At 47.9% G+C, this 23,874-nt stretch overlaps 1 protein-coding gene across 3 annotated transcripts in view; it reads left to right on the top strand.

Annotated features, from left to right (window-relative positions):
* The window catches only part of VPS35 (VPS35 retromer complex component), a 169,109-nt gene that overhangs the window by 140,668 nt on the left and 4,567 nt on the right, over window positions 1–23,874 (top strand). For all 3 annotated transcript variants that reach the window (XM_033941682.1, XM_033941681.1, XM_033941683.1), the window contains exon 16: window positions 19,292–19,435. In XM_033941682.1, the coding sequence (XP_033797573.1) occupies window positions 19,292–19,435 (144 nt within the window). The remainder of the gene's footprint in view (window positions 1–19,291; window positions 19,436–23,874) is intronic.

The following is a 23,874-nucleotide window of genomic DNA, read 5'->3' as shown; positions in this document are numbered from 1 at the left end:
GCACGCAGCCCCCTCCCTCCTTCCTAAAGATCGCTGGTGTCGTCCATCCAGGCATCTCCGTCCCTCCCTTCCCCTTACCTTCAGACGATTCTGAGTTTTTTTTCTATAAGCAGCCACGTGATGCGTGTGGCTGCTGGAAAGTTCTCCTTTGATGCAACTTCCAATTACGTCAGAGGAGGACTTTCCGGCAGCCACATGCAGCTCTGGCTGCTTGTAGAAAAAAAAAAATTCAAAATCCCCTAAAGATAAAGGGAAGGATTTATTTCTTTGAAAGAGTTTGCTGATGAACAACCTACTTGAGTAGTTATTTTGGGGATTTCAGTTCCTCTCTGGATTCTTTGAGTTTTTTTGGGGTTGTTCCTCTTGCACCACTTTGTAATTTTTGTTAAGCTGCGGGGGTGGGGGATGTTTGGAGGGAAGGGATAGCTGGTGGAAGGTGAAGGTGTGGAAGGTGGAAGGTGTGTGTTTTTTTGCCATATACTAAAGAATTATAGTACGTCAATTGTATTGTATTTGATCCTCTGCTGTCTTGTCTGCGATAGTGTTTGGGTGTTTTTTTGGTGTTTGATTGGCTTTTATATTGTAATTTGCAGGTTTGTCAATAAAATATATTTAAAAAAAAATTAAGGGGAAGGGAGGGATATGCTCAGGACTGTGCGAAGGGTGCTGGGGGGGTGGAGAGGAACAGACGCTGAAGGGAAATGGGGAAGAGAGAGTGGGGAGAAGACACTGAAGGAATTGGGGAAGAGAGAGAGAGTGCAGAGAAGAGGCTGAAGGGAAATGTGGAAGAGAGAGAGTGGGGAGACATTTATAAACAAAGCCCTGCCAGCTAAACATCTTTCTCTAGTTCAGCAGCCAGAACTTTGATTTATAAAATGACAATTGTACAGAATATTGTTTCTTTTTATACTTTAATAAAATAAGTTCAGTATAAAACTATTCGAGGCGTGTGTGGATGGGATCAGATGGTTTGCAGGGACAGTGCGCTGACGGGGACCGAGCTCACAGGGACGAGATGTGACGGGGATGAGCTCGCGGGGCGGAGATGGGAACAAATTTTTTTTCCCCCATGTCATTCTCTAATACCGCCTATCAAGATTATCTAAGCTGTTTTACAATCAGGTACTTGTCAGCCCAGCCTTAAGTTGCTGGCCTTACCAATGTCAGCAAAGGCCTATGGGAGATCATATCAGTTATATCTGACCTTGGGGCATGTTTATCTGCATAGCTTGGAGACGGTGCAGGACAAGGGGAATTGCTGAATGTTGGAGGTGAGAGAGGCATCTGCGAAGGGCAAACTGGCTGTTTATAACACAATTGCAGAAGTGCCTGCCATATAGAAGGGTACCGCAAGCTTGCCTTCATTTCAAAGGAAAAAAAAAAGTACTGGAGTGTCAGCCCAGCCTTAACTTGCTGGCATTACCAATGTCAGCAAAGGCCTAAGGGAGATCATATCAGTTATATCTGACCTTGGGGCATGTCAGTGCAGAGAGCCTCAGAAAATTACATCTAAGATATCAGTGCTAAGGTCTGGTACTTAAGATGAACACTAGCCCCAGCTAAATGCTCCTGCACAGAATTCAGGCCAGACTGGATTGTTTATCAAGAAGGTATACTACTTGAATGGGATAAACTAATGGGTCAAACTAATCCCATCTACCATTCCTGGAAGTGTTACACCTTCCTTATCAATTAAACTAACCATTGTTTCAAACAATTTACAAATTATAAACAGAAAGATACTGGGAAATACAATAGTTTCTATTTTTAGAATATGATTCCATCCTATAAAAGCCACCTGTCTGCAACACCCCCCCCCTTCTTTCTCTCTGCAACACCCCCCCCTTCTTTCTCTCGAACCTGAAGCCTGGACCATCCCCACCCACTCCTTTCTTTCTCTCTCTGGAACTTGGACCCTGGCTTACTTTCCCTGTCTTCTTAGACAGCTAATCCTTACCTTTCTGTAATATTAAGACTTTATCCCAGGACAAGCAGGCAGCATATTCTCTACATGTGGTTGATGTCACCGACAGAGCCCCCTAGCGGACGTTTTCGCAAGCAGACTTGCTTGAAGACCTTCAAGCTTGCGATTGGCCTGCGCATGCGCACGTGCCCTTCCCGCCCGGTCTAGGGCATGCGTCTCCTCAGCGTGTCCTCAGTTCTATGTTTTCCGCGGAGCCAGAAGCACTGCTCCCTTACTTCGCGCGATCTCGTTGGCCCTCTTGCACCATGGCTTGTTTGGTTAGTTTCTGTTGAGTCGCTGTGCCCACTTCTTTATTTTCCTTTCTTTTAAGAACATAAGAACATAAGAAGTTGCCTCCGCTGGGTCAGACCAAAAGGTCCATCATGCCCAAAAGTCCACTCCCGCAGCGGCCCATCAGGTCCAAGACCTGTAAGGTGATTCTTGTCTAAACCCTTCACTCTCTTTTCATAACCTATCTCTACCTCTATCTGTATCCCTCAATCCTTGTATCTTTCAGGAATTTGTCCAATCCTTCTTTGAAACCCCGTATTGTACTCTGTCCTATCACATCCTCTGGAAGCGCATTCCAGGTGTCCACCACCCTCTGAGTGAAAAATAATTTCCTAGCATTGGTTCTAAACCTGTCCCCTTTCAATTTCTCTGAGTGTCCTCTTGTTCTTGTGGTTCTGTCCTTTTCTACCTTCTCTATGCCCTTCATGATCTTGAAAGTCTCTATCATGTCTCCTCTGAGTCTCCGCTTTTCCAGGGAGAATAGCCCCAGCCTTTCTAACCTGTCAGCGTATGAAAGGTTTTCCATACCTTTTACCAGTTTCGTCGCTCTTCTCTGAACCCTCTCAAGTATCGCCATGTCCTTTTTAAGGTACGGTGACCAATATTGGACACAGTACTCCAGGTGCGGGCGCACCATCGCACGATACAGTGGCACGATCACTTCCTTCGTCCTTGTAATACCCTTCTTAATAATGCCCAACATTCTATTTGCTTTCTTTGAGGCTGCTGCACATTGTGCCGCTGGTTTCATTGTTGTATCCACCAGCACACCCAAGTCTTTTTCAAGGCTACTTTCCCCTAGTACTGTTCCCCCCCCATTTGGTAGCTGAACTTCGGGTTCTTTTCCCCTATATGCATGACCTTGCATTTCTCTATGTTAAAGTTCATTTGCCATTTATTTGCCCACTCCTCCAGTTTCTTTAGGTCCCTTTGTAGGTCTTCACATTCTTCCGCTGTTCTGACCCTGCTACAGAGTTTAGTGTCATCAGCAAATTTTATAATTTCACACTTTGTCCCCGTTTCTAGGTCATTTATAAATACATTGAACAACAGCGGTCCAAGCACCGACCCCTGTGGAACACCGCTCTTGACTCTCCTCCAGTCCGAGTAGTGGCCTTTTACTCCAACCCTCTGCTTTCTGCCCGCCAACCAGTGTTTTATTCACCTGTGCACGTCCCCTTCCACTCCATGGTTCCACAGCTTCCTAAGTAAGCCGCTCATGGGGTACTTTGTCAAAGGCTTTTTGGAAGTCAAGATAGATGATGTCAATGGGCTCCCCTTTGTCAATCTGGCTTGTTAATCCCTTCAAAAAAGTGCAATAAGTTCATTTGACACGATCTTCCCTTGCAGAAGCCATGCTGGCTCGCCTTCAATTGTCCATTTTTTCTAAGTGCTCACTAATACTGTCTTTTATCAGCGCTTCTACCATCTTGCCTGGAACTGAAGTCAAGCTTTCCGGCCTGTAGTTCGCCGGGTCGCCCCTCGATCCCTTTTTAAAGATAGGTGTGACATTTGCTATTTTCCAGTCCTCCTGGATCATCCCAGTTCTCAAAGATAGGTTGCAAATTTGTCGGAGTGTTTCATTTTTTTCAGTTTGTATAATTTTGACCGGATTTCCAGTCTTACTCTGGCCGCCTGGCCTCGCAGGGCAGCGACTGTACTTTTTCTTATGTCCCGGCCTCATTCCGGGTTTAAAAACTGTACTAAGTGCAACTGGGTTATCTCCATCACCGACCCTCATCGTTGGTGTGTGGAGTGCCTGGGTGCAGAGCACCGCGCTGAGTCGTGTCCCTGTTGTGCGACTTTGCAACCGTGGGCTCTTCATAGGAGGGTGGCTAAGATTCTCCAACTCTTTGGCCCCATGGATCCTGCGGGACAGGCCTCGAGCTTGGCCTCGGCGCTCTTGTTGGGTGCCTCGGCCTCGAAGTCCCCGTCGGCCTCGAAGGCTCCGGCCTCGGCTCCTCCTGCTACTCCAGCCTCGGGTAAGTCTCCTCTTTCCTCCTCAGGTGTGCTGGCAAAGAAGCCTACCTCGGAGTCTCATGTCAGCGCTGCCTCGTCGGTGTCTTCAAGACGTCACTCTAAGCATGCCTCCTCACATAGGGAATACTCTTCCTCGAGGTCGCCCCCGAAGGAGCGCACTGCTGCACATCAGAACCAACTACCTTTGGTCTTGGTGCCTATGTTCGAGCTTAAGGCTATACTTACCACGCAGCTTTCCTCGGTGGTGAGCCAACTGTTCCCGACTTCGATGCCTCTGACCTCGGTCTCGACCCAGTTTCGGTCTGACCAGCCTGAGCATCCCCTCATATCTCGAGGCCTTGCCTGTAAAATCGTCGAGTTCCCTCGAGCAATTCTTCCTCCCAGGAGTTGCCTGTGACTTTTCGGGGATCCAGGCCAGGGGGCCGGTTTTCCCCCGCTACTATGTCGAGGCTTGCTCCTCCTAAAAAGCCCCGATCTTCTCTGCCCCTTCAGGGCAGGTCTCCGACTGTGAAACCTTTCAGGCACACGCTTGTCCTTGAGTTGGACTCTAGTTTGTGTTCCCCATCGAGGCAGTTGCCAACCTCTAAGGGGTCTTCTTTGAAACTGGTGGAGAAATTTTCCTTTGCCCCATCTTCTCCGAGGCTTCGCCATCTGATTTCTTGGACCCCGGGGTCTTCCCTGGTCCACCTTGCACGGGGTCGTTCCTCGACGTCCCCCCGGACACTTTAATTGAGCCTCTTCGGTCTCCCATTCGCGGGACTCCGAGGCCCTGGCTTACTATTCAAGGGAAATTTCTCCCTCTTTCTCGGCTGCCCCCAGATCTCGCTCGGGGTCTCCGCAGGGGGATGAGTCTTCTTCTCGAAACTCCTCCTTTGCTCGGTTCATCTCTGACATGGGTAGGGCCTTGAACCTGGACCGCCAGTCTGAGTCGCATTATACCCAAGAATACCTGGTGGAAATGGGTGTTGATCATCCGCCCGGTGAGGCGCTGCACTTGCCATTGCACCAGGTTCTCCGGCAAACTTCTCCGGAATCTGGAGACCCCCTATGCCAGGGGTGCCCAATGCGTCGATCGCGATCGACTGGTCGATTACTCAGGCAACCTCAGTCGATCGCAGAGCCAGGTTCCCTTCCCTTCTGTTTTTTTTCCCCCTCCTGACTGGCCCGCCTCTTGAAGAACGCCGGCCAATCAAAAGTCAGTTCATTCAGTCCCCGCCGCTCTCCAGGCCCCCCAGGCTACCGCTGCTGGTGGAGGAGGAAGAGGAGTCCTCGGCGCAGAGCAGGCAGCAGAGGGGTGTAACGCGCTTTCGTCCTTCTGGCAGTGGACATGCTTGAAGGAGCGGGGAAGGGAGTCAGGTTTAGGTAGCAATCGGGAGGGGTGCTGGTCATGGAGCCGCTGGCTGGGGACACGTTAATGTAGTCAGCGCAGGGCAGCTTGCCCTCGTTGCTCTCCACGGAGAGTTTGGGCTGTAGCCGTCGGGCGAGCAGCTGCTGCTGGGTGACATCCGGCTTTCTCCCTGGCCTCCCGGTACTTTTAGCAATTCTTGCAGGTTGCCATTGGCCTCAGGAGCTGTCTTCCCTCTGCCGTGGTCCTGCCCCTCCTCTGAGTCAGAGGCAGGATTGGGGCAGAGGGAAGACAGCTCCTGAGGCCTATGGCAACCTGCAAGGATTGCTAAAGTACCAGCGATCCTCAATCCAGGTTGCTCCCTGCAGGAATTAGGTCAAAGGATGTGGGAGGGCAGGGAGGAACATGCAGGTCTTCCAGGGGGGAGGGGGCAGGGGCAGGCCTTCAGGGGGGAATGTGCAGGCCTTCAGGGGGGTGCAGACCTTCAGGAGGACAGGCAGGCCTTCAAGGGGTGGGGTGCAAGCCTTCAGGGCCCTGCTGTAGAAATACACAGAGGGAGGGAGGGAAGGGGGGTTCAAAGAGATGTGAATATGCCGGACTTTAGGGGGGGGAGAAGAAATAATGGGTCTAAAAACAGAGGAGTGGGTGAGAGATTGTGGATTTAGGGAGGGAAGGAACAGAAAGGGAGAGAAGTTGGACACAAGGGATGGTGTGGAGGGGGGGGGGGGAAAGAGATACTGGATAGGATTGTAGTTGGAAAAAGAAAGGGAGAGATGGACCCTGGGGTGGTGGGGAAGGAGGGAGAGATGCTCAATGAAAGGGTAGTTGAGAAAGGTGGATCTGTGGATGGAGATGAAAAAAAGGAGAGATGCCAGACTTCCAGGGGAGGGAAGGGAAATGAAAGGGGAGGACAGAGATAGAAGATAGAAGAAAGAAGGAGACCCTGACAAGCAAGTTATCAGAAGACAACCAGAGCCTGGGACCAACAAGATTTGAATAATATCCAGACAACAAAGGTAGGAAAAATGATTTTATTTTCAATTTAGTGATCAAAATGTGGCCATTTTGAGAATTTATATCTGCTGTCTATATTTTGCACTATGGCCCCCTTTTACTAAACCGCAATAGTGTTTTTTAGCGCAGGGAGCCTATGAGTATTGAGAGCAGCGCAGGGCATTCAGCACAGCTCCCTGCACTAAAATCGCTATTGCGGTTTAGTAAAAAGGGAGGGGGTATATTTGTCTATTTTTGTATGGTTGTTACTGAAGTGACATTGCATAAAGTCATCTGCTTTGATCTCTTTGAAAAAAACCCCAGAATATAAATGATAATTAACATTTTCTCTGCGTACACCATTTTGACTTGGTCATTTTAAAAGTAGCTCGCAAGCCCAAAAAGTGTGGGCACCCCTGCCCTATGCGGTCATGGTCATTCCCTCCAAGTTGGAGTCCTGTTACCGACAATTCTGGTTAAGGGATTTGAAAGTTCTCAGCTTTCTCACCAATCCTTGGTGGTTGAGTCTTCCTTGAAGAAATCCAACCCCTTGAAGGTTTACGCTGCCGTCCCTCCGGGCTGAGAGGGACGTACGATGGACAAGTTTGGTCGTCGTCTTTACCAAAACTCAATGATGGCGAATCGTGTCCAACTATAATTTTATCTTCACGTCCTATCTCCGGTTCTGTGTGGATTAGAGAATGACACGGGGAAAAAATCTGTCCCCGTCACTGCACCGTCCCCGGCCCACCATCCTCTGCACCGCCCCGTCACCGTCCCCGTCTAGCACCCATCTTCTTCCCTCCGCTCCCCCATAGTCTGGCATCTGTCTTCTTCCCTTCCAGCGTCTTCTCCCCACTCTGCCTTCCACATTTCCTTTCAGGGTCTGTTCCTCTCTACCCTCTTTCAATGTCTGTTCTATTCCTTTCCACCACCACCCTTCCCTCCCTCCTTTACCATCTGTTCCTTTCTACCACCCTTCTTTCATATCTTCTATCAGTCCCCCCACCATCACTAGCAGTCTCTCTTCTCCCTTACCATGAGCAAATAGAACTTCTGTAAATTGTGTTGCTGAGGCATTATTTCTAGTATGCCTTTTTTTCCAGATGGATAATGACATCAATTTTATAATTCTTACTGTCTGCTCTGATTTCATTCACAATTTGGTTTGTGTTTTGTACCTGAGGATTCCATGAGGCATTTAACCTTTTCCTGTCTCTTCTGTGATTTCAAGTTGATTCCTTCAATAATGGAGTCTCAAGGCAGTAGCAGTTTTCTATTTTGGGCTCTTTTGACATTGTTTAAGGGATTTCTTGTACATTTGGTGCTGGTCTTCTTTGATGAGGTCACTTCAGAATCTATTTCCAAGGAAGAGAAACTTTTTCCCTTTCACCCCCTCCTTTCTTGTGTGAGCCAGAACACGCAGTCCCCGCAAGCAAGTAATTTTATATCATTTTCATTCTATTCATTCATAGAAATTAAAGTCTAGATAATGCCAGTCACATAACAAAACATGATTTTACAAAAATAATTCCCTGCACAGTCAAGCCTGCAAGGATTACTAGATGTCTTTCAGCAGCTCCCCTCCCTCCCTCCCCCTTACCTTTGTGGCCAAGTCAAAATGATCTACCAACAATAAAATTTTAAAAACACAAAGCACGCTGTACGCAGAGAAAATGTTAATTATCATTTATATTCCACGGGTTTTCAAAGAGGTCAAGGCAGATGACTTTATGCAATGTCACCTCAGTAACAACTATACAAAAATAGACAAATATTCCCCCTCCCTTTTTACTAAACTGCGATAGCGGTTTTTAGCGCAGGGAGCTGTGCTGAATGCCCCACGCTGCTCTCGACGCTCATAGGCTCCCTGCGCTAAAAACCGCTATTGCGTTTTAGTAAAAGGGGGCCTTAGTGCAAAATATAGACAGCAGATATAAATTCTCAAAACGGACACATTTTGATCACTAAGTTGAAAATAAAATCATTTTTCCTACCTTTTTGTCTGGTGATTTCATGAGTCTCTGGTCCTTCTTCTTCTCCTGCCCCCCCCCCTCTTTCTTTCTCTCTCCCCCTGGCTCCCCTCTTTATTTCTGCCTTTCTTTCTCTGTCCCCCTGGCCCCCTCTTTATTTTTCTGCCTTTCTTTCTCTCTCCCCCTGGCCTCCCTCTTTATTTCTCTCTCCCCCTGGCCCTCCTCTTTCTTTCTGCCTTTCTTTCTCTCCCCCTTGACCCCCTCTTTATTTCTGCCTTTCTTTCTCTCTCCCTCTGGCCCCCCTCTTTATTTCTGCCTTTCTTTCTCTCTTCCCCTGGCCTCCCTCTTTATTTCTCTCTCCCCCTGGCCCTCCTCTTTCTTTCTGCCTTTCTTTCTCTCCCTCTTGAACCCCTCTTTCTTTCTGCCTTTCTTTCTCTCTCCCCCTGGCCCCCCTCTTTATTTTTCCTTTCTTTCTCTCTCCCCCTAGCCCCCACAAAGCCATCTTGCCAATTTCTCCACTTCCATGATTCTTTCCCTACCCTCACCCCCAAGCCAGCAGCCGATTTCTCCCTGCTCCTTCCCCGATGTCCTGAACTTCATCGGGCAGCAGCAGCATTCACAATTCACTGCTGTTGCCCGCTTCAGGCCTTCCTCTCTGTCGAGTCCTGTCTTCATGAAAACAGGAAGTAGGCAGGACCCGGCAGAGAACAAGGCCTGAAGCCGGCAACAGCAGCGAATTGTAAACACTGCTGCTGCCCGAAGAAGGTAATGGAGCACGAGGCAGACTGCTTCTCCCCCCTCCCAGCCGAACCCCCGCTGACCCTCCTATCTCCCCCCTCCGTGGACCTTTCTGACCCTCCCAGTGAGAGCAACAAACCTCCTTCACGGCTTTCTCCTCCCTCTGCCGCGTCAATGATGACGTCATCAGTGATGCGGCAGAGGGAGGAGAAAGCCGACGCTACTGGAAGGAGGTTTGCTGCTTTCGCTGGGAGGGTCGGAAAGGTTCACTGGGGGGGGAGAGATAGGAGGGTCAGCGGGGGTTCGGCTGGGAGGGGGGAGAAGCGGTCTGCCTCGGTGCTCCAAGGCATGGCGCCATTACCTTTTTCACCCCTCCCTCCCCCCTTGGTACACTTCTGCTCTCCAGTTTTCTTTTTCAGCGACCGGCAAGCTTTCAAAGAGCCGCGCATGCGCGGCTGCTCAAAGTTCAATCTTCTGCTCTGCTGCAACTTCCTTTTTCCGGTTGGGTCAGAGCAGAAAATTGATTACTGAGCAGCCGTGCGTGCGCGGCTCTTTTGAAAGCGTTCCGGTCGCCGAAAAAGAAAGCCAGCAAACTAAGGTGAGGTGGAGAGAGGAAGCTGGTTAAACGATCGAGCCGGCGGGTGGGTGGGTGGGGGCTGCGGGAACCACACGATCCTTTATGCCTTACTGCGGTGACAAGACCATTCACCGCTCCACGGGGTGGTGATGGCCTTGTCCCCGTCCCTGCAGAGGCTGCTAATTTTCATTCCCCGTTTTTGGCAGGTTACCCGCGGCTAAACCGCCACCGTGTCATTCTCTAGTGTGGATGCCCTCAGCTCATTCTGGGAGGACATACCGGATTCTCGGTGTCAGGAGTTTCGTCTCCTCGAGGAGACCCTCTCCCAACTTCGCCTCTATATGTTTCAGGCGACCTACGATACCTTTGAGTTGTACTCGAGGGTCACGGCCTTTACGATCGCCATGTGTCGTCTTGCTTGGCTCCAGATTGTGGATATGGATCTGAATCTACAGGATCATCTTGCCAATCTCCCGTGTGTGGGTCATGAGCTCTTCGATGATTCCATCAAAGCGGCCACCAAGCACCTCTCAGACGATGAGTGGTCCTTCACCGAAGGCCCCTCCGGCTCGGCAATACAAAATTCCTCTCCGGAGGTACCCATAGAAATCTACTCCTGCCTTCTCTTGGCCTCCTTCGAAGCGGCCGCAGCAACAGCTGCAACGTCAGCTTAAGGCCCAGCCTCCGGCTCCGGCAAAGACTGGGCCGTCTTTTTGACAATTCGGTCCGAGCCTTCGGGCTCCCTTCCTCCTGGAGCCTTCCCCCCTCCCCATCGGGGTTGTCTTCATCATTTCTATGCCGAGTGGGAAAGTCTTACCACCGACAGTTGGGTACTTTCTATCATCCGGGAAGGGTACTCCCTTCACTTCAGTCACGTACCCCCGGACATGCCTCCAAGAGAGTTTCCTTCTGCTCAGTCTCTGCTGCCTCTCCTTCTGCAGGAAGCACAGGTCTTTCTTTGCCTTCGGGCTGTCGAGGAGGTTCCCCCGGACAGTGGAACACCGGATTTTATTCCCGGTACTTTCTGGTACCCAAGAAGATGGGGGATCTGCGTCCGATCCTGAACCTCAGTGCTATGAACAAGTTTCTGGTCGGAATGGTTCAGAATGATCACCCTTCCTACGTTGTACCCCCTCCTGGATGAGGGGGACTGGCTGTGCTCACTGGACCTCAAAGAGGCTTACAAGCACATTCCAATACACCTGGCCTCTCGCCGGTATCTGAGATTCTGGGTGGGGGATCTCCATCTCCAGTATCGTGTCCTTCCCTTCGGCCTGGCGGCCTCTCCGAGGGTCTTCACAAAGTGTCTCGTGGTGGTAGCTGCGGCCCTGTGTCTCCATGGCCTGCAGGTGTTTCCCTACCTCGATGACTGGCTGATCAAAGCGTCCTCTCGCCACGAAGTTCTGCGAGCAACGAATCAAACCATCTGGCTCCTTCAGAGCCTCGGCTTCGAGGTGAACTTTCCCAAGTCTCAGCTTTGCCTGTCCCAGTCTCTGGAATTTATCGGAGCGGTCCTGGACACGGCTCATCTCCGCTCTTTCTTGCCTTGGCCTCGACGGGAGGCCCTGGTTTGCTTATGCCGGAGGGTTGCCCATCTGTCCTCGGCCCCGGCTCGGCTCATGATGGTCCTCCTAGGTCACATGGCCTCCATGGTTAACGTGACTCCTTTTGCCAGACTTCACCTCCGTATTCCTCAGTGGATTCTGGCGTCCCAATGGAACCAGGCTCGGGACCCTGTTTCTCGACTCATTGTCATGATTCCTTTGTTGAGGCAGTCTCTCTGTTGGTGGATGCTCTTTTCCAATCTTTCCAGAGGTTTTCTGTTTCATGCTCCTCCTCCGCAGAGGGTCCTGACGACGGACTCGTCGGCCTACGCTTGGGGGGCTCATCTGGATAGTCTTCGCACTCGGGGTCTTTGGTCCAATGCCGACAGACTTTGTCACATCAATCTGCTGGAGCTTCGAGCGATCTTCCTCGCTCTGAAGGCTTTTTGTCACCTACTTCACGACCGAGTGGTGCTTGTCCACACGGACAACCAGATCGCCATGTATTATATCAACAAACGGGGGGGAACTGGGTCCCTGTCCCTCTGCCAGGAGGCGATGCGGCTCTGGGATTGGGCCATCTGCCACAACATTTTCCTTCGAGCGGTCTACATTCAGGGCCAGCACAATTATCTGGCGGACCGGTTGAGTCATCTTCTGCAGCCTCACGAATGGTCCCTCCATTCCTTGACTCTGTGTCAGGTATTTGCTTGTTGGGGGACTCTGGACGTTGATCTGTTTGCGTCCCCCCGCAGTCACAAATTGCCCTGCTTCTGCTCCAGGGTCTACACCCCACTCAGACTTGAGGCAGATGCTTTCCTGCTGGATTGGAAGGACCTGTTTCTGTATGCGTTCCCACCATTCCCTTTGATTCTGAAGACTCTCATCAGGCTCAAATCCACGAGTGCCACCATGATTCTGATAACTCCTCGGTGGCCCCGACCGCCATGGTTCTCTCCCCTGTTACAACTCAGTTCCAGGGAGCCTCTTCTTCTGCCTGTTTTTCCTTCACTGCTTACGCAGGGTCGGGGTTCTCTACTTCATCCCAACCTCCAATCTCTGCACTTGATGGCTTGGTTCCTTGAGATTTAATGCCCTCGTTCCAGTTCTCCCAGCCTGTGCTGGATGGCCTGGAGGCGTCTCAGAAGGAGTCCAATTGCCAATGTTACCATCAGAAGTGGACCCGTTTTTCTTCCTGGTGTGCTACTCGACAGCAGGAGCCGCTGTCTGCCTCATTATCTGCTGTCCTGGACTATCTGTTGCACTTATCTGGCGCTGGCCACAAGTCCTCCTCAGTTCGAGTCCACCTTAGTGCCACTGCTGCTTTTCATCAGCCAATTTACGGGAAACCTATCTCTATTCATCCTGTGGTTTCCCGCTACATGAAAGGCCTTTTCCACGTTCATCCGCCCCTTAAGCCTCCTCCTGTGGTTTGGGATCTTACGTGGTCCTTGCTCGCTTAATGAAACCCCCGTTCGAGCCGCTAGCGCGGGCTCACTTGAAGTATCTTACTTGGAAGGTGGTGTTTCTTATTGCTCTCACTTCTGCCCGTCGGGTCAGTGAGCTTCAAGCATTGGTTGCGGACCCTCCATTCACTGTCTTCCATCATGATAAGGTGGTTCTCCGTACCCATCCTAAGTTCTTGCCTAAGGTTGTTTCTGAATTTCACATCAACCAATCCATTGTTCTACCTGTGTTTTTTCCGAAGCCCCATTCTCACCCTGGAGAAGTGGCTCTGCATTCTCTTGATTGTAAGCGTGCGCTGGCTTTCTACTTGAAGCGCACCGCTCCTCACCGTTCTGCTCCCCAGCTGTTCCTCTCTTTCGATCCTAATCACTTGGGTCGCTCTGTTTCTAAGCAGACCATTGTTAACTGGTTGGCCGCTTGCATCTCTTTCTGTTACGCTCAGGCTGGTCTCTCCCTGCCGGGTTGAGTCACGGGCCATAAGATCAGAGCGATGGGCGACGTCTGTTGCTTTCCTCTGCTCGACTCCAATTGAGGAAATCTGTAAGGCTGACACTTGGTCCTCGGTTCATACGTTTACCTCGCACTACTGTCTGGATGCTTTTTGCAGGCATGATGGCCATTTCGGCTGGTCAGTTTTGCAAAATCTGTTCTCCTAATTTGCCAACTCTCCCTCCATCCCCTTCTGGTTAGCTTGGAGGTCTCCCACATGTAGAGAATATGCTGCCTGCTTGTCCTGGAATAAAGCACAGTTACTTACCGTAACAGGTGTTATCCAGAGACAGCAGGCAGATATTCTCGCAACCCACCCACCTCCCCGTGGTTGGCTTCTTTGCTAGTTATCTGAACTGAGGACACGCTGAGGAGACGCACGCCCTAGACCTGGCGGGAGGGGTACGTGTGCATGCGCGGGCCAATCGCAAGCTTGAAGGTTTTCAAGCAAGTCTGCTTGCGAAAACGTCCGCTAGGGGTCTCCGTCGGTGATATCACCCACATGTAGAGAATATCTGCCTGCTGTCCTTGGATAACACCTGTTACGGTAAGTAACTGTGCTATTTGTGCACAATATATATTCTTTATGTAGTCACTCTGGGCTGTCAGTACTCAAGCATTTTCCCTATCTGTTCCAGTGGGCTCACAATCTATCTAACGTACCTGAGGCTATGGAGGACTGAGGATGATTGCATTCTCCCATGTTTACTAGTTGTACTTCCTGGACCTTGATAACTCATCTGCTTTATTTTCCATTTTTTAAAGTCATCACTTTTGTTAAAAAATAACTGATGTTATTGGTTAAAATAGAGGTAATTTTAATACGTACTTTATCAATCTATAATTAGGTGGCAATTGTATAAAGCATTTCCCCTGTTTCAAGCATATTCTACAAGTAGGAAACAGCTCTTACAAAAGTGTATGGCCAAATATGCACAGACAAAAAGGAGTGTTGGTATTCCTTGGGTCATGGTTTGGCTGGAGGAAGGGTGAAGTTGGAATGATTGTGCAGTAAAGTCTGAATTATCTGACCTTTTGGTTATCCAAAAGTTGATAATCTGGGCTTTGTCCCCTCCCTTTCTCCTGTACAGGTTTAGATAGTCTTCTACCTACCCATACCTTACAATCCCTGATGGTCTAGTGGTGAGGTCATTAGGAGCAATCCCCTGCCCATGCCGACTTTGCTTTCAAAATAACTGCCACAACCTATTCAACGGGCCATCCTCAGATATTGAGTGGCAATTAATTGTACAGTACTGCTGAACATCCCCTTTCACTGCTGTGACATTGTGCAGTTAATGCTGGCATGCTCTGTGGATGGAGTTGGGGGAAATGAGGCAGGTATGCAGGCATAAGAAATATTCAATGCCAGTGCCAACATAGCTAAGCAAGCAGATAGGACTGCCTTTTGTGCAGTCCAGTCTATCTACTTTGCTATGCTGGTTTTACCATAGCTTGTTGGCTGGCATCTGGATGTTCTATGCTGGTACCCACACCTGGCCCTTGAATTGAATATCTGGATTAAATTTAGCCTGCAATAATTTGTGGTTTTAAAACCACTGACAACTATAGTTTGTAAGCCCCATAGGAGATAAGATGTAAAAACATGTCTTTGATATTGGTAACAATACTATAAATACCAGTTTCTATGTAAATGTTCATTATAAACTTAAATGCTTAAATTAACTTATAAATTTAGTGAGTGTATAAAAAGTGCTCAGAGTCTTATCTCTTGCATGCGAGCCACGCTGAGATCATAAAGGGACCATCATAACACTTTTATGTCCCTTATATTCTGAATATTGGTCTGCTGTTCTATAACCAACACTCTAGTGCTTATAGATTTATCATAAGTTGTTAAAACGATTAATAAGCATATTGCACTTATCTTAGAGGGTGGTCTGTTCTCTTGGCTCTGCAGGCTGGCTTTTCAAACAATTTGAATTTTGCTTGATGTGATAACAGTACAAACTGTGCAGAAGTGCAGTGGTGTGAAATATTCTCAACTCAATTTTATAAATGGGGAGTTGAGAATATTTCACATTCTGGCACCATTGCACTTCTGCACAGTTTGTACTGTTATCACATCAAGCAAAATTCACATTGTTTGAAAAGCCAGCCTGTAGAGCCAAGAGAACAGACCACCCTCTAAGATAAGTGCAAAATGCTTATTAATCGTTTTAACAACTTACGATAAATCTATAAGCACCAGAGTGTTGATTATAGAACAGCTGACCAATATTCAGAATATAAGGGACATAAAAGTGTTATGATGGTCCCTTTATGATCTTAGCGTGGCTCGCATGCAAGAGATAAGACTCTGAGCACTTTTTATACACTCACTAAATTTATAAGTTAATTTAAGTTTATAGTGAACATTTACATAGAAGCTGGTATTTATTGTTTGTAAAAATACTACCAGTAATTTAGCATTTTATACTCCTTTAAATTTATAGTTTAATATTGGTAACACACACAGACGTACAATATTAGCACCTGTCTTGAGCTAGTGTAAATGAGTGAGCTTACTTCCCTTGGGATTATTTTATTAAAGTACTTTCATGTATATTATGCTCTTACAAAAAAAAAAAAAAGTTTACTACATATGTGCTTGTGTCTTTCCTGCCTACACACATCCTCTTATAAAATTACCCTTCACATGTGCAGTCTGTTCTATGTTCAGAATTCTGAGTACTTAGCTGATATCATATTTTTCGTGTTCTTTCTGTCCTTTATCTTACAGTTTACTTTCTCAATTCATTGTTTGTCAGTTCTTTCCCTTCTTTTATACAAAATGAAGCCCTCTGATTTTTTACCTACTGTTAAAGCTGGACATTGTTCCTTGATCCAATATAATCATTGCTAATGTATCTCACATGGAAGGTCCTCTTCCTAATGCCAGTTTCCTTAGCAGAAAATCTTATGATCAATATATTTCCATAATAAATTTTTTACTAAAGATAGTCTCAGTCTTCCACATGAATGAAGAGAGACTGTATCCTACTTTTTATCCTAAGCTTCGTAGATATCAGAGTGAGAGAACTCTCCATACCCTGGACAATAAATGAGCTCTTACATGTTATCTGACAAAGACAGAATATATCCAAAGTCTACACAGCTTTTTTCTTTGACAAATGCTTTGCCACTGAATACAAAAGTTACCTTCACTAAGGGGGCAATTAAAGGGCATTACTGCTAAAGATTACCGTATTTTCGCGGATATAACGCGCACCATTGTAAAACGCGCACAGGGGTATAGCGCGCAGAAATCACGATGATATGTACAAAAACTTTTCTATACCGCGCTCAGGCATATAACGCGCATGCTGCCCGACTCTCCTCTGGCCACCCCGACTCTCCTTTCGCTCTCCCCGACTCTCATCTGGTTGCCCCGACTCACCCTGACTTTCGGTGCACTGCCCCGACTCTCCTCTGGTTGCCCCGACTCACCCTGACTTTCGGTGCACTGCCCCGACTCTCCTCTGGTTGCCCCGACTCACCGTTCACCCGCCCTGACTTTCGGTGCACTGCCCCGCCTCTCCGTGCCTGTCCCCCTTGAAGTCCTGTCCCCCCTTGAAGGTCTGCCTGTCCCCCCTTGAAGGTCTGCCTGTCCCCCCTTGAAGTCCTGTCCCCATCCTGAAAGCCTGATGCCCCCCCTCGACGTCCGATTCTTCTCCCCCCTCGGCAGGACCACTCGCACCCCCACCCCGAAGGACCGCCGACTCCCCGACAATATTGGGCCAGGAGGGAGCCCAAATCCTCCTGGCCACGGCGACCCCCTAACCCCACCCCGCACTACATTACGGGCAGGAGGGATCCCAGGCCCTCCTGCCCTCGACGCAAACCCCCTCCCCCCAACGACCGCCCCCCCCCAAGAACCTCCGCCCGTCCCCCAGCCGACCCGCGACCCCCCTGGCCGACCCCCACGACACCCCCACCCGCCTTCCCCGTACTTTGTGTAGTTGGGCCAGAAGGGAGCCCAAACCCTCCTGGCCACGGCGACCCCCTAACCCCACCCCGCACTACATTACGGGCAGGAGGGATCCCAGGCCCTCCTGCCCTCGACGCAAACCCCCCTCCCTCCAACGACCGCCCCCCCCAAGAACCTCCGACCGACCCGCGACCCCCCTGGCCGACCCCCCCACCCCCCTTCCCCGTACCTTTGGAAGTTGGCCGGACAGACGGGAGCCAAACCCGCCTGTCCGGCAGGCAGCCAACGAAGGAATGAGGCCGGATTGGCCCATCCGTCCTAAAGCTCCGCCTACTGGTGGGGCCTAAGGCGCGTGGGCCAATCAGAATAGGCCCTGGAGCCTTAGGTCCCACCTGGGGGCGCGGCCTGAGACACATGGTCGGGTTTGGCCCATGTGCCTCAGGCCGCGCCCCCAGGTGGGACCTAAGGCTCCAGGGCCTATTCTGATTGGCCCACGCGCCTTAGGCCCCACCAGTAGGCGGAGCTTTAGGACGGATGGGCCAATCCGGCCTCATTCCTTCGTTGGCTGCCTGCCGGACAGGCGGGTTTGGCTCCCGTCTGTCCGGCCAACTTCCAAAGGTACGGGGAAGGGGGGTGGGGGGGTCGGCCAGGGGGGTCGCGGGTCGGTCGGAGGTTCTTGGGGGGGGGCGGTCGTTGGAGGGAGGGGGGTTTGCGTCGAGGGCAGGAGGGCCTGGGATCCCTCCTGCCCGTAATGTAGTGCGGGGTGGGGTTAGGGGGTCGCCGTGGCCAGGAGGGTTTGGGCTCCCTTCTGGCCCAACTACACAAAGTACGGGGAAGGCGGGTGGGGGTGTCGTGGGGGTCGGCCAGGGGGGTCGCGGGTCGGCTGGGGGACGGGCGGAGGTTCTTGGGGGGGGCGGTCGTTGGGGGGAGGGGGTTTGCGTCGAGGGCAGGAGGGCCTGGGATCCCTCCTGCCCGTAATGTAGTGCGGGGTGGGGTTAGGGGGTCGCCGTGGCCAGGAGGGTTTGGGCTCCCTCCTGGCCCGATATTGTTGGGGAGTCGGCGGTCCTTCGGGGTGAGGGTGCGAGTGGTCCTGCCGGGGGGGGATGTATCGGACGTCGGGGAGTCGGCCGGGCAAGAGGGCTTGGGCTCCCTCTTGCTCCGATCGTGGATGCGGGTGCGGGTGGGAGCGCGTGCGAGCGGTCGTTCAGGGTGGGGGTGCGAGCGGTCCTGCTGGGGGGGTGAATCGGGCGTCGGGCGGGGTGGGAACTATGTTTAAAAACTTTTGTATACCGCGCTCAGGCATATAACGCGCGAGGGGTATGCGCGGTACGTAAAATCACGTATAACGCGCGCGTTATATCCGCGAAAATACGGTACTGCTAAAGATACTATGCTTCTCAACAGCATAGTAGTTTTCTGAAATGCTGGAGCAGCCCTAATTTAAGAGTTACCCATATGTATCTGATTCAATCTTCCTTTTTGATGAAAAAAAAGTTGCTTCTTTTGGTCTTAGGAAAATGGGGGTTTAAATTTCCATAAATAAATAACAGATGTTCTCTGTAGAAATAATGGTTAAATCTAGCACAGAATCCCATTCTCATCCCTGAGAGTTGATTTAGAGTTTTATTTTAGCTGAAGAGATGTAATCTTTTAATGACAAGACGGTGAAAATGGCTGCTTTATGCAACTTGGTGTTGAATGAGAGCCACAATGCATTTGGTGATGCAGATCTCCCATAAGAGCCATAAAAGACACATGTTGCTTCTGAGCAACAATGCCAAATAAAGGGTTAAAGAAATGCTGCTCTTGAGAAAGTCTGTACATATTCAGAGTCTTACATTAGTTCTGGAAACCTGGGAGAGATGTTCTGATGCTATGCTACTGGAAGGCATCTATTACAAGTAAGTAACTTTGTTTTAGATTTCTTTCTGTGCATGGGCAGTATTCATTCAAGCTCCTGAGAATGAAGCTAATGTTTCTTTGGTTTTTTGCTTTTTTAGATTCATAGTGGCAAGCGAGTTATGGAATGCTTGAAGAAAGCTCTAAAGATAGCAAATCAGTGCATGGACCCTTCACTGCAAGTTCAGCTTTTCATAGAAATTCTGAATAGATATGTCTACTTTTATGAAAAGGAAAATGACGCGGTGAGTCTCATACACTTTCCTTTAATAATATATTTTGTACCTGGATGTCATGCGCCTTGAGATACTCCTGAAAAGGCATAAGCTAAATCCAAATCTTTTATGGTAAATCTGTTTTATTGAAAAACAATATACACACAAGTAGAGATACTACAGTATAAGAATTTGTGTGGCATAAATGTGTATGAGGTGAGTCTTTCATTTGAAAGGAAGATCCGGAATGAGAGGGCATAGGATGAAGTTAAGAGGTGCTAAGCTCAGGAGTAATTTAAGGAAATACTTTTTTTTTTACAGAAAGGGTGGTTGATGCATGGAAGTGTCTCCTGGTAGAGGTGGTGGAGATAAAGACTGTGTCCAATTCAAGAAAGTGTGGGACAGGCATGTGGGGTCTCTTATGGAGAGGAGAAAATAGTGGATGCTGTGGATGGGCAGACTGGATGGGCCATTTGGCCTTTATCTACTGTCATGCTTCTATGAATTACTATTTTATCTTAATCCTTTAGATCCTCGGATTACACTTGAGAAGGGACACCAATTAGATGTTTCAGTTACTGATCATCTGATTCCCTACCCAGAGATTTATTTCCTTGACAGGGTTTGGAGTAGTTCCTTATGGTCAGATTATTATATGTATAATTTTAATATTAACTGGACACAAGGAATGATTAGAGGGAAGAACGAGAAGATATGTGGTAGGAAATTAGAATGAATATATATAGAGAGAAGAATGTAGATCATATCAAGAAAGAGTGGAGGGAAGTGGTAAAATTTATATAAAAACCAGCTGAAACTGAAATGAAAAATCTATTATACTGGGAGGAAGTGGTGTCAGCTCCGGTGATGGCAGCTAGGAGTTGAGGCTCCACTTGGGGACTGAGTTATTTCTAACCTCTCTTCTCGAATATTGTGGAGAGCAATTTGGCTCTGTGTTTTTGAGTGCATTGCTTCGCAACAGAAGGCTGAATCGGGTAAATTTGCCCCCTCCCCAAAGTGTGATAAAACGATTAGTAAAAGACCCAGTTCTGATGATCATAATGGATCTAAGATGGCAGTTATAGCTGAAACAGAGGGGAAGGACAAATTTGCCTCTGATTCTGAAAACGAAAACAAGATGTTTGCACTAGACATGCGCTGCATCAGGGAATTTTAGCAACGGTGTCTTGAAAAAGTTGTACTGCTTTCACAAGACACCGTTGCTAAAATTCCCTGATGCAGCTCATGTCTAGTGCAAACATCTTGTTCATTTTCAGAATCAGAGGCAAATTTGTCCTTCCCCTTTGTTTCAGCTATAGGCCGCATCGGACTAAAGCTAATAAAATGAACAACGGCTTCAGCTCAACAGTTATTTAGGGTAAAAATGAAGCGCTCAAAAGAGATAATGGAGCATCTTTTAAGATAAGTACTGTTTCATTAAGTTGATGATGTATATGATGGATCAGTAACCACAATTTCTGAATTATGCTTTGCACTAGTCTGCCGATTCTACATTGAAATGATCTGTTAGGTTAGCCAGCAACACGAGTGAAATCAGCTAGTTGAGACTAGAGAATCTGCCTTTTAGAAAAAAAATTATTTAATAAAGAAAGAAAATAAGAAAAAATAAGGTTGAAAATAATAAATATATATATATATTAGTTACACCCCCCTCCTCCTCACACTCATTGATTTTATTATTTTATATATATATATTATATATATATATAATATATATATATAAAATAATAAAATCAATGAGTGTGAGGAGGAGGGGGGTGGTGTAAGCCTGTGACGTGAGCAGGAGTATGTGAAGATTTTCACATAGAACTCAAATTGGGTATATAACTCTATATTCTGAGGCTTTTCAACCCCTTTAGAGTAAAACCCTACAGTTTTATTTCATTTACCAGTGGTTTTGTGATATTTAGTTTATAGCACTTATGAACCACAGGATTTTTTTCTGTTGTTAAAGACATATCAATAACATTTTTCCTGTCATTTTATCTTGCATTATGTTTTATTAGTAATGTTGAGATGCATAGTGAAATGATTGCTATTAAATAACCATGACAGTGGGTTTTTGTTGTAAACAATACATTTTTAAATTTTTCTGTTACATTGAACAGAAGAAAATAAAGGCCAGAAATTCAGTCTGAGAAATTAAATTGCTAAACATGTTACCAAATGAAAGACATCCCACTAGATCAATATTTTTTAAGATACAAGTTTTGTTTTGTCATTTTTCCCTGTGAATCTGCACAGAGGATTGTCAGAGAAAGATAAGCTCTTCCTTTGTTTTAAAAACAGAATTTTCTTTTTGTTTCATTGGTTTTATTTCTTTTGGGATTACTGAGTACACAGTTTTGCTTCATATGGGCTGATTATATTAGAACACCTAAAAGACTTACAAGAAGAATAAAGGCTGAAAATGGGAACACATTTTTTTAATATGCACTTATTTTGAGTTATTAATCTTCACAAAAATAATACAGGAAAGGAAAATGCTGCAGTAAGATACCAGCTATTTGAGTCAAGTGCCATTATAATCAACCTCCCAGAAAGCCTAGGCATATTTAGGTCTTAGGTTTTATAAGATTCATAAAGCACAGTTACTTACCGTAACAGTTGTTATCCAGGGACAGCAGGCAGATATTCTCAACATGTGGGTTAGATCATCCACAGAGCCCCGTAGCGGACAGCCTCGCAAGCAGACTTGCCTGTAGAACTTTCAAAGAGTTTGCGAGTGCTGCACTGCGCATGCACGAGTGCCTTCCCGCCAAACATAGGTCGTGAGTCTCCTGTGAGGTACCTCATTTCAGATAGCTGGCTAAGAAGCCAACCAGGAGAGGTGGGTGGGTTGTGAGAATATCTGTCTGCTGTCTCTGGATAACAACTGTTACGGTAAGTAACTGTGCTTTATCCCAGGACAAGCAGGCAGCATATTCTCAACATGTGGGTGACCTCCAAGATAACTAGAATGGGATGGTGGGAGTGTTGGCAAGTTAGGAGAATAAATGTTGTAAAACTGACTGGCCAAAATGGCCATCCCCTCTGGAGAAAGTATCCAGACAATAATGATAGGTGAATGTATGAACCGAGGACCAAATGGCAGCCTTGCAGATTTCCTCAATAGGGGTTGATCTGAGGAAAGCTACAGACGCCGCCATAGCTCTAACTTTTTGGCCCGTGACTCGACCCTGCAGAGTGAGACTAGCCTGAGCATAGCAGAAAGAAATGCAAGCAGCCATCCAGTTGGAGATGGTTCATTTGGAAACAGGATGCCCCAACTTATTTGGATCGAAGGAGATAAAAAGTTGAGGAGCAGTTCTGTGAGGTTGAGTGCGTTGGAAGTAGAAAGTTAAAGTACGTTTGCAGTCCAGAGTATGAAGAGCTTTTTCTCTAGGATGAGAATGAGGTTTTGGAAAAAAACACTAGAAGGACAATGGATTGATTGAGATGAAATTCTGAAACCACTTTAGGCAAGAATTTAGGATGAGTACGGAGGACCACCTTGTCATGATGGAATATTGTGAAAGGTGGATCTGCTACTAGAGCTTGTAGCTCACTGACTTTTCTAGCAGAAGTGAACGCAAAGAGAAAAACCATTTTCCAAGTGAGATATTTAAGATGAGCCGAATCTGTTGGCTCAAAAGGAGGCTTCATCAACTGAGTAAGAACAATGTTGAGATCCCAAACCACTGGAGGCGGCTTGAGAGGTGATTTGACATTGAAAAGTCCTTTCATAAATCTGGAAACCACAGGATGAACAGAGAGGGGTTTCCCTTCGATAGGCTGATGAAAAACAGCAATTGCACTTAGATGGACTCTAATTGATGTGGATTTGAGGCCAGATTGAGATAAGTGCAGCAGGTAATCCAAATCTGAAGACAAGGAGGTAGATTGCAGGTCCTTGTGATTAATAGTACACCAAGCAGGGAATCTAGTCCATTTCTGTGTGTAACACTGCCTAGTGGACGGCTTCCTGGAAGCCTCTAGAATGTCCTGTACAGATTGAGAGAATTGTAGAAGGGCAGTCAGGTTGAGAGGAACCAAGCTGTTAAGTATCGAGATTGCAGGTTGGGATGAAGCAGAAACCCTTGACTCTGTGTAAGCAGAGAGGGAAATACTAGTAGAAGTAGAGGCTCCCCGGTACTGAGTTGAAGTAGAAGGGAGTACCATGGTTGTCTGGGCCACCGAGGAGCTATCAGAATTATGATGGCATGCTCCGTCTTGAGTTTGACAAGAGTCTTGAGAATCGGAGGGAACGGAGAAAACGCATAGAGAAACTGATTCGCCCATTCCAGAAGGAAAGCATCTGCCTTGAGGCGATGAGGAGAGTATATCCTGGAACAGAACTGAGGCAGTTTGTTGTTGTGGGGAGACGCAAAGAGGTCGATCTGAGGGGTTCCCCATTGAGCAAAAATGTGATGTAGAGGCAAGGAATTGGTGTCCATTTGTGAGGTTGT

The sequence above is a fragment of the Geotrypetes seraphini genome, chromosome 4 (genome assembly GCF_902459505.1).
Source record: "Geotrypetes seraphini chromosome 4, aGeoSer1.1, whole genome shotgun sequence".
Lineage (NCBI taxonomy): Eukaryota > Metazoa > Chordata > Amphibia > Gymnophiona > Dermophiidae > Geotrypetes > Geotrypetes seraphini.
This window is presented reverse-complemented; position numbering and strand designations above follow the sequence as displayed.